We start from the raw sequence: 12,371 nt of genomic DNA, 5'->3' as shown, positions 1-12,371 counted from the left end.
AGACATGCGTCACCTTTCACAGAAAGAACCGTATTTAACGTTAAGGACCAGAAGCGTCTTGGCAAAATTAAATCAGAACACCAGCGGGTGTTCTGTTCTAGTTTTAGCTCCTGGGTGCTTTTCTGGGGGTTTATGGCATCTGCGGTTCGTTTTACTGAGAGCCCAGGAGAGTTCAGCAAAACAGCGGCAGCCCATACCCCGCGGTAAGTCTGAAATCAGCCCACGGTGACCTTGAGTTGGGGGCCGGTGAAGTGAGCGGGATGGTGGAGTGAGCGGGATGGCGAAGTGAGTGTGCACCTTGGCCAGGCCCAAACGGGGAGGAGCCTGTCAGTGCGGCCCAGGAGCATGGCACCCGCCCGCTTGCTCACGGAGGGGCACGTCACCCACGGTCTCTCCCTTGAGGCACCTCCTCACCTCTGTCCAGTGCGTGATAATCATCCCTTCACCTCAGTCTCCCACTGTTCCTAAAATCATGCTCTTGAGGCCTCGTTCCAATGTTACCACCTTCTAGAAGTTTCCTGTGTCCCCCGGGGCCAACAGTCCATGTGCTTGTAAGCACGAAAATGTTCCACCAGTTGTGAAACTATTGAAATTCCTCCCCCAATTTGGTAAACAGAGCTGCCTCAAACACCAACATTCCACCTCTACCACAGTGACCCCAGCCCTCCGGGCCCCTCCCCAGCTAACAAAGGGGGGACACTGGGAATGACAGGCCCCCCAGGATGGTGCCGAAGGGCTGACTGGTCTGTGGTTAAGTAAGTTGGCTGTCGCCCCAAGTGAGCACGGCCAGCCCTACGTCCTCTCTTACCTCGAGGGCAACCTCAGGAAGGACCCTCGGCAGGACCCCCAGCTGAGCCGTGCCTGGATCCCGGACCACACAAACCGAGGTAAGACCTGTTGTTGGCTTAAGCGGCTCTGTTCTGTGGCTTGTCACACCACCATAGATATAACCAACAGTGGGACAAGCCACAGGACAGAGCCGATCTGAAGAGAAATACCCCAGGAGGCCTCCAGGTCAACCTCCAGGCCACACCCACCCAGCAGGCAAACATTGACCCTACCGGCTACTGTGTACGGAGCGCTTAACAGGGGCCTGGTGTTGCTGGAAGACCCGACAAACGTGATCGTGGGTAGCCTGCCGTAACCTGACGGGGCCACTGTGGAGTGATGCGTATGTATTTTACCTGGACAGAAAGATAGGTAAACAGGTACCGGAAGCTTCGGAAGCCCTGAGCCTCTGCACTGCACACCACAGTTTGTGGGGCACTTTAGAAACACACACTCTCAACTGTCCACAGGCCGTGCCCCTCCCCAGGGAGGAAAGAGTCCGTGTGTTCCTTGAAGGTCATAACCAGAGCCTTTGGTGCCCTGGGAACCAGGGCCCCTGAAATGACCTCAGATGTCTGTAAAAGGTTAAGACCTTTTTCTCCTTTATAAGAAAATCCCATCACTTTTCCCCCAAAACCAATTTCACATTTAATTACCCCATTCTTAAGAATTTCGGCAAATTTCACTTGCTTCAGTTTAAACTCACTTCCTCTCAGGCTGTTACCTGTGTGGGTGCAAACTGCCCCGTCAGGGACCTTCTCCTTGACCCTTCTCCTCTAAGAAACAAGCTCCCCAGACTCCAGAGGGATCTCAACGTCATGCGTTATTTTTTTAAAAGAGATCAATCAGGTGCCTTTTCTTTGAAGGTGATTTAAGACCAAAGGTACTGCTGAGCAATTAATATAACAAAGCTGCTGCTTTGTGTCCTCCTAAGAGTGGCGGGAAGAAACGCGCCACCTGGGAAGGGGGCCGAGCCGCTCACCTGGCACGCTGGCCTCCGGCTGGACCTCAGCCTCTGGAGCAGCGAGCGGGGATGGGAACTGTTCCCTGCTTCGGGGACAGGCCATTCCTCTGGGGAGAGAATCTGGCAGCTTCCCTCCGAGTCGGCCCAGCCCCCGACCTCGACAAAGCTCACCGGCGTCTCCCTCGTCCCCTCCTGGCAGCCGCTCTTGGCCAGCATGAGGCGTCCTTTAGAATGTGCGGCCACGGCACCGGCTGGTGCGCGGCGCTCGGCGGAAAGGGGAAGGTGGCCACCTCCTGTCCCTGTCTGGACCCTCCCTCCTGTCCTGGTGGGGACTCCGGGGCTCCAGGAGGCACATAAGCAAGAATCCGGAAAACCAGAGGCCTAAACCTCCAAACTTCTAGAACAGTCTCAGATGGCAGTGCTCACAGCCCTTCACTGGCAACCCTGGCTGCTCGGTTTCTATAGTAAGAAAGGCAATTGGGTGACCATGGTGTTCATTTACGGATCAGAGCTGGAAGTGAAATGTCTCCGTGCTGTCGGCCGGACGGCTGTCCTGTCAGTAACCTTCGGCCATCAGCAGTCTTAGCGCTGTGCTCACTGTGAACCCATCAAGGACTCCAAAGTCTCTGACCTGAAACCCTAAATGACATAGACGTAGCGTTCCTGCTCCATGAAAGCATCTTCATCTCTGGAGGGCTGCCCGCCCTCTCCTGCCCTGGGAGCCTCTCCTGCCCTGGGAGCCTCTGCTGACCTAAGACATTCTCCTGGTCTGGAACCCTCTCCTGGTCTGGGAGCCTCTCCTGGCCTGGGACCCTCTCCTGGCCTGGGAGCCTCTCCTGGCCTGGGACCCTCTCCTGGCCTGGGACCGTCTCCTGGCCTGGGACCCTCTCTGGCCTGGGAGCCTCTCCTGCCCTGGTACTGTCTCCTGGCCTGCGACCCTCTCCTTGCCTGGGACCCTCTCCTGGTCTGGGACTCTCGCCTGACCTGGGACCCTCTCCGTGTTACTTTTGCTGGGAGCACATCACAAATGCGCACTCTTTCCATCTGTTTGTGTCTGGTTCTGCACGGCTGCGTGCCTCTGTGAGCTTCTATTTTGCCTTTGCTCTGTTAGTTCCTGCCAGATCCCTCCCTGACCCATTGAAGACACTGACAGCTCTCACTCCTCAGAATGAGCTCCACGCAGACCACGAGCCAGGAGCGAATGGGGAGCCTGGGACTTGTCCCAGTTGGCCCTGGTCATTTTCTGACGCAAAGGCTCTGCGGCCCCACAGGCCCCGCAGCTTTTCCTCCAGACGCCGCCCAGGGCTAAGGAGCAAAGCATTGAAATCAGACTTACTAGTTACTATCCTGGAACCAACGATTTAGCCAAACGGAGGCTCTGGGAGTTTACTGATGGCGTGTCAATAATAACAATGCGATAAGAATTAGGAAGAGTGTAAACGCAGTGAACGGCACCTAGAAAGAGCTTGTGGTCATCAAGCTACCAGGAGCACAACGTGAAGGGGACAGTGACCACAGATCCAGCACGCCTGCTGTACCACAGGGCCTGGGAGCGTCTCCTGGCCTGGGACTGTCTCCTGGTTGTGCGTTCACATTCAGAGACTGGCTCCCTCCCAAAGCCACGTGGGAAGTCCGGGAAACACCCCCTATCCCTCCAGCACACGGGGAGAACCAGGGCTGGGGGCACGGGGGCACGCCGGGAGGTCTAGCTCTAAGGCAGGAGAATGGATGTCCGAGCAGTCAGCGTGCAGCAAAGACGCTAAGTACCCTTTCTCCCAAGACAGGAGAGGGACCTGGTCACGAGCATCCACATCCACGATGGGGTTGGGATGGTGACATTTTAGGTGGTTGTCTCCTCTCGCAGAGAATAACACCACAAAACTGTACCTGAGATCTCTGCCCAGGGTCTCTAAAACGGAGAAAGGGAGATGTTAGAATGTTCCATCTTGTTCCTGAAAATACATTTAGTGCACATGTGCACACAGATACTGGAACTGGAAGAATAATAGGGAAACAAAGAAGACACTGTTGGCAGGAGGGCCTGTTGCTTTCCTAGAAATCCTTTCAGTGATTCACCCACAGGCAACGCAGATTTCTAGAAGTCTCGAGGCAGCAACAGTGATGGAGCTCACTGTTTCTATCTCTTGAAAAATGGCTAACGACCTCACTTGCCTTTTGATAGTTTAACTGCATCATAACGAGCATCCTTTGTCCCAGAGATGCGAACAGGACGTGGTTCTAAGCACATTTCCTTCTCTCTCCTTTTGCCCCCAATTTAAAGGTGCATAAATGTTTAAAAGCAGATACAAAATGTGCCCCACGCTATATAGTCCTCCTTCACCCAGGGTCTTTCCAAAAAGGCCGAGTCAAAGGGGCCCCCAAGTGCTGCTGGCCACTCTGAGACCCCCCAGGGACTGGGCCCACAGAGCCCCGCCGGGGACTCTGTCATCCCAGCTCCTCTCCCGGCCTTCTGTCTCCTCCACTCTGAACACTGTCATTTGGGCCACCTGGTCCGCCAAGAACAATGTGATGTGAGCAGATACCCCGGCTGTCTGCAGCGGTGCCTCCCAGGTGCCAAACATGATCCCCGAGTTCTGGCGCAAGCTGTCGCAGCCCTTCCCCGCCCCCGGGCCAGTACATGTTGTAACCCCTGTCGCGACAGCTCAGCACCGAGACAACTTCAATTCGGTTATGTGATACAGGCATGACCGAGACACACTTCGACATTTTCAAGGTGACAAAAGTCAGCTAAGAAAGCCCAGCCCCAAAGGCATGCAAGAAGTCAAACCAGTTGGAGGATATAGAAGAAGTTCATGGTTATTCTGAATTCTGCCACCGAAACTCTCTAGCTTGGGGATTCCACATTCTTAAGCCCACAAAGATGACAAGGCAGGGGTGAGCACTGTCCGTGAGCCAGGAGAGCAGGAGAGCATGGAGATGAAGGACGTCAAGTGGCCTCACACCACGAGTCCAAATCCAAATTTACTTCCTAGCCGTAGGACCTTGAGCACGTTATTTAAACCCTCTATAACTCAGTTTTTTTAAAAAGGGAAGACATATATCATCGATTCATAAATGTCTCCGTAAGGAATCAATAAACGAATTGTGTGTAACGTATCTAGCACATAATAATCGCTGAATCAATATCATTAGTGCTCATTAGAAGACGTGCATCTTGATTCCAAGCAGGAATGAAAAGCAATTGGTGAAGAACAATTCATCCGGTAGAAGCCGTGAATGCCTCTGTTATCCTGCATGATTGAGAGCAAAAAGGCAAGTCATAGTGGTGAACCGGGGAAATGTGCGAGGGGGGAAATATGAATCCGACTTACCCCTAACACCCCAAAGCGTTCGGCCAGGCTCCAACCACAGAGAAAGTCAATCTCAAACTTGTGGTTCAGAACCACGATGGCATTTTCCTTTCCATACTTGGGGTAGGCCTGGGGGTCTGTGTGGATGACGCACTCCGTGCCCGACCACCACTCCAGCAACATCACCAGCTCTGGAACAAACCGTAACAACAGACAGACGTTTATTTCACGCATCCGTGGTGACCAAGGCTCGGTTCTGCTGGGCTGAGCCGGAGCAAGGCTCTCCCCTCCCGGCTGGGGCAGAAAGCAACTTCTAGGGGTCAAGTTCTGGATCATTTCCGCCCCGCCCCATCCCTGACATGGTTTAGAAGCAGAAGGAAAATGAGAAAGACTCCACCACAGTGTCCAGGGAAGGAGAGGAAGCTTTGAGAAGGCAAATGACTTGCATTCCTTGATTAAGTGCCTTGGGGAGAAGTCAATCAGAAAGCCTGAATCCATCAAGAATGCGTGCCCTCGTGTTTACAGCGCTCTGAGAGGTGGCACGAGACCATGCCCAGAATTCTGAAGATCCTGGGAAGTGACTAATCAGGATACTTATAAACTCCATCAGAGAACACTAAATACCTCATTTCTCTCTCTCATTCATGATGGTTGTATGCACCCAAAATAATGAAGACCCAGGGTGTGAGGAAGCGAGGTTACATGAGAGCCATTATACTGCGGGCCTAAGTGAAACTTAAAATACTCTGTAGGAGCTTGTGAAAAAAGAAGTCCAACTTCACTTTATTCTTCAGTGATGGCTTTAATCCCAGTGCCCCATTCCCAACCTGGTTGCTTCAGGAAACGCCTATCTATATGGTAGAAATTGTCCAGAAAAAGAGTTGCATGTTGGTGTAAAAACTGTATCTATATAGCAGGTTTAAAGAGAATTTGGAAAGCTGAAGGTGTTTGGCAGGTGGATGGGTGGGTGAGTGAGGCCTTTGCCAAGGTCGTAGCCCTGTTTATCGCCGATTAGTGGGGTATGCATTTAGCAGAGGACTCACTCGCCACCCACCCCTACACACACACGCACACACGCACACGCAGACGAGCAGGTGCAATCTTGACTCCAGGCAAACCTATGTTTTAAAACCTTTCTCCCTGAGGTTGGAAACTGATGCTTTCTAACTGGTGCACTAGAACTCTCTAGAAGGCATTGCTAGTTTCTAAGCAGTGAGCACTGTGGGATTTTGGACAAGTGAACCTCTTGGCGCCTTGGTGTCCTAATCTTTAGAATGGGTCGCTTCACAGGTTCTGTGAGGACTCAAGTACAGGACGCACTGCAGGGTGCTCCACGCAGAGCACACGGGAAGGTCCCAGCAAATCAGCCACTCAGGATCCAGCATTATCATTAAAAACAAACAAACACCCTCCCCTTACTTGACAAGGAAAAGTGCCTGCCTATTCCTCGGAGAAGGCGCCAAGTCCCCAGTCAGTTGTCCCACAGACGGTGGCATCAGTGGGACCTCACGTGGCAAGTCAGGGAAAGAGAAGGTAAGTGTGGGGAGGGCGGGGGGGGGGGCAGGCAGCACCACGGGCCGAGACAAAGGGACGGTTTGTCACCACGGGGTAGAAGGATGCTTATATTGCTGCACTGATTTCCTCTAAGAGACAGGATGGGCAGGACCAATCTCCTCCATTACCAGCCACAGAGCACAGATAAACCCCAAAAGCAGAACTACATGGGAGTCCACCAGATAAGGCTGGCCATTCCTGTGACTCACATTCCACCGTCATTCTGCAAATACCCTCTGAATGCCTCTCCGGGCCCCCCTCCTCCCCAGCAGCGGTCAGGTGGGGCCGATGCACACTTTCCCCAGCACCCTCCCCGGGACTTAGAGCGGCTTATGATCCAGCATGAGATCAGCTCCCCGATGACAGAGCACAAGCCCTGGGCGCAAGGACTGCATTGTCTGATTCTTCTAATGCTGGCCTTAGTCCAGAACCCGGCACAGCGCCGGCACACTGATGCTTTCAACCAACACCAGTGACCTACTGTGTGCAAGCACCACGCGAGGTACTGGAGGTGTGGCTCGGATGCCTACCCTCCTGGAGCCGACTGCCCAGGGAGAAGACGGTTTTCCACTCACAAGGCAGTGTGACAGGGAAGGAAAGACTTGTTCACAGGATGGATGGTTGCTGAATATCGTGCTCATGCCTGTGGGGGTCAGATACTCTAGGCTTCAATCCTGGGGGCGCCACTCACCACTCGCTCATTTCTCAATGTCCCCTAAGTCTCCCTGTCCTTGTCTGCAAAATAGGGATAGGAAAAGTATTTAGACCTCACCCGAGACTGAGGGTGTTAAATCAGATTACATCGTCAAGGCAGGTAGCATAATGTTGCACATAGCAGAGAATTGGTAAGTGGCCAGCCTTTTATTACTGTGATGTGCACGGTGATTTTATAGCATGCAAGGCTCTGCAGCCACTAAAGGCAAGAGGGACGGGGTCAGGGGAGGGAGCCAGACGAGCCAGACCGAGAGGAACAGAGCGAGAGTGTTACAGCGACTTCTGGACTAGAGTGGGGAGCGATGATTTATGGCTTCATAATGAAGGCAATGAGAAGCCACTGGAGCGTTTTTAAATAGGCACATAGCAGCATCGAATTTGCATTTTGAAAAGCTCACTCTGGCTGAAGTGGGAACAGACCCAAGAGCCGGGCAGAAGCAGTTAGGGGGTGGGTGCCGTAGCCCAGGGAGGAGGTGATGGTGCTGAGGCCAGGCAGCTAACAGCGGAGAAATAGGTTCTCAGGACACTATTAGCCATATAACTAAACACTAAATCTCACTGGGAACAAGAGTTTTCTTTCCTTTTTTTTTTTTTTCAACAAAGGCTTTCAATTTCTTTTTTTATTCATAATAAATACATTTATAGAGTCATATTGTAAAAGAATTTGGAAATCTAGAAGTATATAGAGGAAAAGGTGAAACTCCCCTTGATGGCTTTGTGATGTGTCAATTAGGCTAGACCAGACTACATTTCCCAGACCCCTCTCTGGTTTGTGTGTTTGTATCCAGTTATGGGGGGCCAAGAGGGACAATCCTGGGCGGTTCGGCAGGAGGAAGGGAAGCGTAACTCACACACATTGCTGCTGATCTGCTGATTCACCTCCTCAGCACAAAGCGGCAGCAGCAGCCGAGGGGGCCTGCAACTGCTCCCCCTCCTTCGCATCCCCCTCCTTCAGCTTCTCTGACTCCTGCGCTAGGGCTGTGTGTCTGCTGGCTGATGCAGGGCTCCCACGCCATCAACACCAGACGCAATGAGAACTGACGTGGGATTCAGTCTGTCCTCGTAGGGCTTCAGATGGGGCTTGGGGGTTCCAACCTCTTGATCTCCTCATCTTACATCCATCACGCCTTCCTGGCTGCCTTCCCTGGGACTTCAAGCTCCGAAGGGAGCTGCCAAGACCACACCCCCGGCTGCAGAGACAGCCTGGCCAGCCCCATGGTTGAATAAGGACCAGTCCCTGCGACCCTTCTCTGCACAGGTGGATGCAGAGCTCCCAGCAGCTCTGGCCACCACCCCCCCCATGGAACCCTGAGGAGGCACATCCTCCTGCCGGCCCCCAGCCCACTCCCTTGTCCAGGGTTAACCATCAGGAAGAGTTTCGAAGAAAGGCATCTAGTCCTGTTCCTAGGCATTTACACAAAGACGCACACACACACACACTCATGTGCTTCCCACCCACAAATGGGTTCACACTTTATCGACCTTTGTAAAAATATTGATTTTTCTCCAAATGGTATATTCTGGATCTTTCCATGTTGACACATACTCATAGTGATTTGAGCAAATATTGGTTGGGCTCCGGCCATGTGCTGGGGACCGCTACAAGGGTTTTGCGTGTGGTATTGTGTGAAATGCTCATATTAACTCTCTTGAGACTGGGAGGCACTATTATTATCCCCGTTTTAAAGACAAAGAAACAGAGGCAGAGAAACTTCTGTTCAATATATGAAATTGTCATTTTTTTAGGTCAAAAATAGCCAGAATGACAGCTTCATAAAGGCTAACACAGGAGCTGCATGGCAGTTCACACTGTGGCTACACCGTGATTTATGTGGGCTTTTCTGCCATTGATTAGCATTTTCCCCTTGTTTTTTTATTATTATACACAGGGCAATAAACATCCTTGAAAATGCATGTTTTAGACAAAAATATTTGTGAAAGTATTTCTCCAGCATAGGTATACACAAAAGTGGAATTATGGGTTGAAGCATATGCATATTTTAAAATTTTACGGCTATTTCCAAATCGCCCTCCGAAAAGATCCTACCAATCTAACACTTGAATCAACAGCGTGGGAGAGGGTCTGTGTCCTACTGCCTGGAACTGACACTAAGCTCCTTGCAGGCTGGGGCCATGCATGTCTTTCAACAAGTATTCCCACGTGGAGTAGGAGTGATGGCAATGACCTTGTGATTGGCCTCCAGGCAGCACCCGAGTCGCCTCATCTTTGTGTCTCCGCTACCCTTGTCCCAACACCCAACATGGGAGATACTCAGAAAGCTTTTGTCCTTATTCGAATGACTTTCTGGCTGATGTTTTAGTTGGATGTTCTTATATAAGTAACGACACACGACTTACAGAGACCGCCACGAATTGAGGGTTTCTTTACCCTGTGGTGTGGCTGCTCTCAGGGCTGTGGGCCAGGGCTTGGCTCAGTCTTTCCCTCCACAGTGTCACAGCCAACAGCTGGGCAGCGCCATCTCCCCAGCTGAAGGGCACCTGCCTCGTGGGGGTGCTCCCATGTGAGGGGGGACATCTGTCATTCAAGTGAGACGCACTCCACACCATGGCACCCGGGCTAAGGGCAGGCACGGAGCCGCCGGTCCTCATGCACAGGGTTCTGAGGGGTTTCCCAGCAGCTCCCTCAACAGCCTGCCTTGCCTGCCCCCACCATCCGCCCAGGGTGACAGCAGAACCTGGGGGTGCTCTGACCCTCTCCCTCCAGGAAAAACGCGAGTCCCAACTCCTCGCACCCTTTGGAACCTCCAACGCAACTTAGGAAGTTGCCAAAGGGCACCTGATCAGAAACTATGGGCAGGTGACTGGCACCAGGACACCCATGAGGAAGCGGGGTCCTTCCCTTGTGTATTTGGGGCGAAATCTCTTGTCAGCAGTTGTGGGTTGCAGACGTCTCAGCTTGCATTACAACGCCGGGAGTCAAGGACAAACGCTAAAAGCGCAGATAGAAGAGAAGCAAAATAAGGTCTTTGCCCCCACAGCATCCACCAGCTTGTTTGTGTTTCCAAACCAACCCTCGGGAAGCAACCAGGAGAAAGCAATAGGAGCTTTGAGCTGACAAGAGCTGGGGCCAGTCACGGAGTAGGTAATTGAAAAACAGTACAGCTAGGAATGAAAACAACGCATCAACTCAAAACTGAAGTGGAAGCCGGGGGGGGCGGGGAGCTCGGTGCCATCGAGAGGGGGCTCTCAGTGGGAGGCTGCTGGGAGGAAGGGAACCGGGCGGGCAACGTTCCTGGGGCCTCCCCGGGCCCGGCTCAGACCTCTGTGATGCAGCAGTTGTATCTTGGCCCGTAGGGTGAGCGAGCACAGGGTCTATCAGTGGACATGGCCACTCAGGGCCTGGGCCCACGCGTCCCTGAGCACTGGGAAGGCGTTCTGTCCGGGGCCCTGGAGCCGCAGACTGTAGGAAGACACAAAGGCACAGGACGGCTGAGGCCCCTGCCCAGGAAGACCACTCGGGAAAGTGGCTGGGATTCGACTCCTCCAAGGTCAGGCACCACCAGGTAAAAAACATGCAGACCTCCAGGTTCCCAGGCCTGGCCCTACCGTGTGTGGTGATTGTTTGCTGCCACCTGAGACTGAGTCATCCACGGGGAACTCACAGCCATGTGACGCAAGAGGCAAAGAACGACAGAAAACTCTGGAACAACAGAGAAGCCACTATTGTCCCTCAGTGATGTCCTCATGGAGCACCTCACTAACTAGAGGTTTCCGGTGACGCCTCATGGTTCTCCTTGACCAGCCTGTTTCTGCTCTCCCAGAAAGTGAGTGGTGACTGGGTCCACACGGGAGGGATGATGGCTGCAGGGGGTCATGCACAGACCACGAGCCATCCCCACCTGGTGTCCTCAGACCCTGGAGTCACCTCTCTCCCGGCTCCTCCTGATGCTTGCTTATTGGGCATATGCGGCTCTAGGTTAGACTCAGCCTTTATTGGTGCCAATGAACAAACTTCGGTCCCTGACCTAAGAAGGGGTCGGGGCGGGGGGGCTTCCCTCTTCTTCGCTGCCTCTCCCCCAGGAGCCCTCTCCATTCTGTCCCGGAAGTCCTTCTACCCAGGGGCACGGCCTCAGGTTAGGGACTCGGCACGCTCTCCTCTGGCCTCTGCAGTGGCCCAGATGTTGTGGGGACAGTGGGCTCTGCACTCCTGGGGCTGCTGGTGGCTCTGCGGTGGCCTCGCCAGGAGCTCCCCACCCCGGGGCCCTGAGCTCCTCTCAGCTTCCTCACCTCGCTGGCTGAGTGGGGCTGACACCCACAAAGTTCAGTGGGTGCAGACACTTGGGGACTTCACATTCTGTCCAGGTTCTGTCTTCCTCATGTCTATCTCGGTCCTCGAGAACATTCCCACCTCACCATCAACGCAGACGGGGCTGCCCCAACCCTCAAGCCATTTTTACTTTGACCTCAGAAGGAATCTAAATGGAAAGGTCCGTATTTGTTCAAAACTAGAGGAGATGCATGGGACACAGGAGAACGGGAGGCATGCCGCTCAGACAGAGTGAAAGCCTGTTTCAAAAGGGTCGGCTGAGGAGCAGGTTTCCTCTTGTCGCCGGGGCCTCACGGCCTTCTCACCGAAACCGTTCCCTTCCCATCCTCCCGCCCCCACCCCAGTTCCTACCTCGTCCCCGACGGACACCTAAGTTACCACATTCCCTTCCCGCCACCCCCTGCAGCCTCGGCCTGCACATTCCTTCCCGGCAGGAGGGAAGGGACACCCCGATCACCCGCCCAGGGAGCCAGCAGGGCCTTCGGGGGCTGTCAGAGACTCCTAACGGACAAGATTTACGAGCAGGGTTTCTACGCTATGATGCAGCAATGTGGATGTTTCCGTCCTGTTTAAACATTTGCAGATTGCCCAGTTTTGCAGTCTTTATTTTTCCTGTGGCGACTCCGTGCGCGCGGGGGCTGGAGCTGGCCAGGAGCCACTTCCCCGCGGCTCAGCCACGCCCCAGTTCTACCCCCCCACCCCCCCCACCCCC

General features: G+C 53.5%; 1 protein-coding gene across 4 annotated transcripts in view; it reads right to left on the bottom strand.

The window, feature by feature from the left end:
• AGPAT4 (1-acylglycerol-3-phosphate O-acyltransferase 4) overlaps window positions 1-12,371 on the bottom strand; it is a 120,892-nt gene that overhangs the window by 25,332 nt on the left and 83,189 nt on the right. For all 4 annotated transcript variants that reach the window (XM_027601192.1, XM_027601191.1, XM_027601193.1 and 1 more), the window contains one exon: window positions 5,125-5,294. In XM_027601192.1, coding sequence (XP_027456993.1) covers window positions 5,125-5,294 — 170 coding nt within the window. The remainder of the gene's footprint in view (window positions 1-5,124; window positions 5,295-12,371) is intronic.

Source organism: Zalophus californianus, chromosome 7 (assembly GCF_009762305.2).
Source record: "Zalophus californianus isolate mZalCal1 chromosome 7, mZalCal1.pri.v2, whole genome shotgun sequence".
NCBI lineage: Eukaryota > Metazoa > Chordata > Mammalia > Carnivora > Otariidae > Zalophus > Zalophus californianus.
The sequence above is the reverse complement of the archived record's forward strand: the minus strand, read 5'-3'. Positions and strand labels throughout refer to the sequence as shown.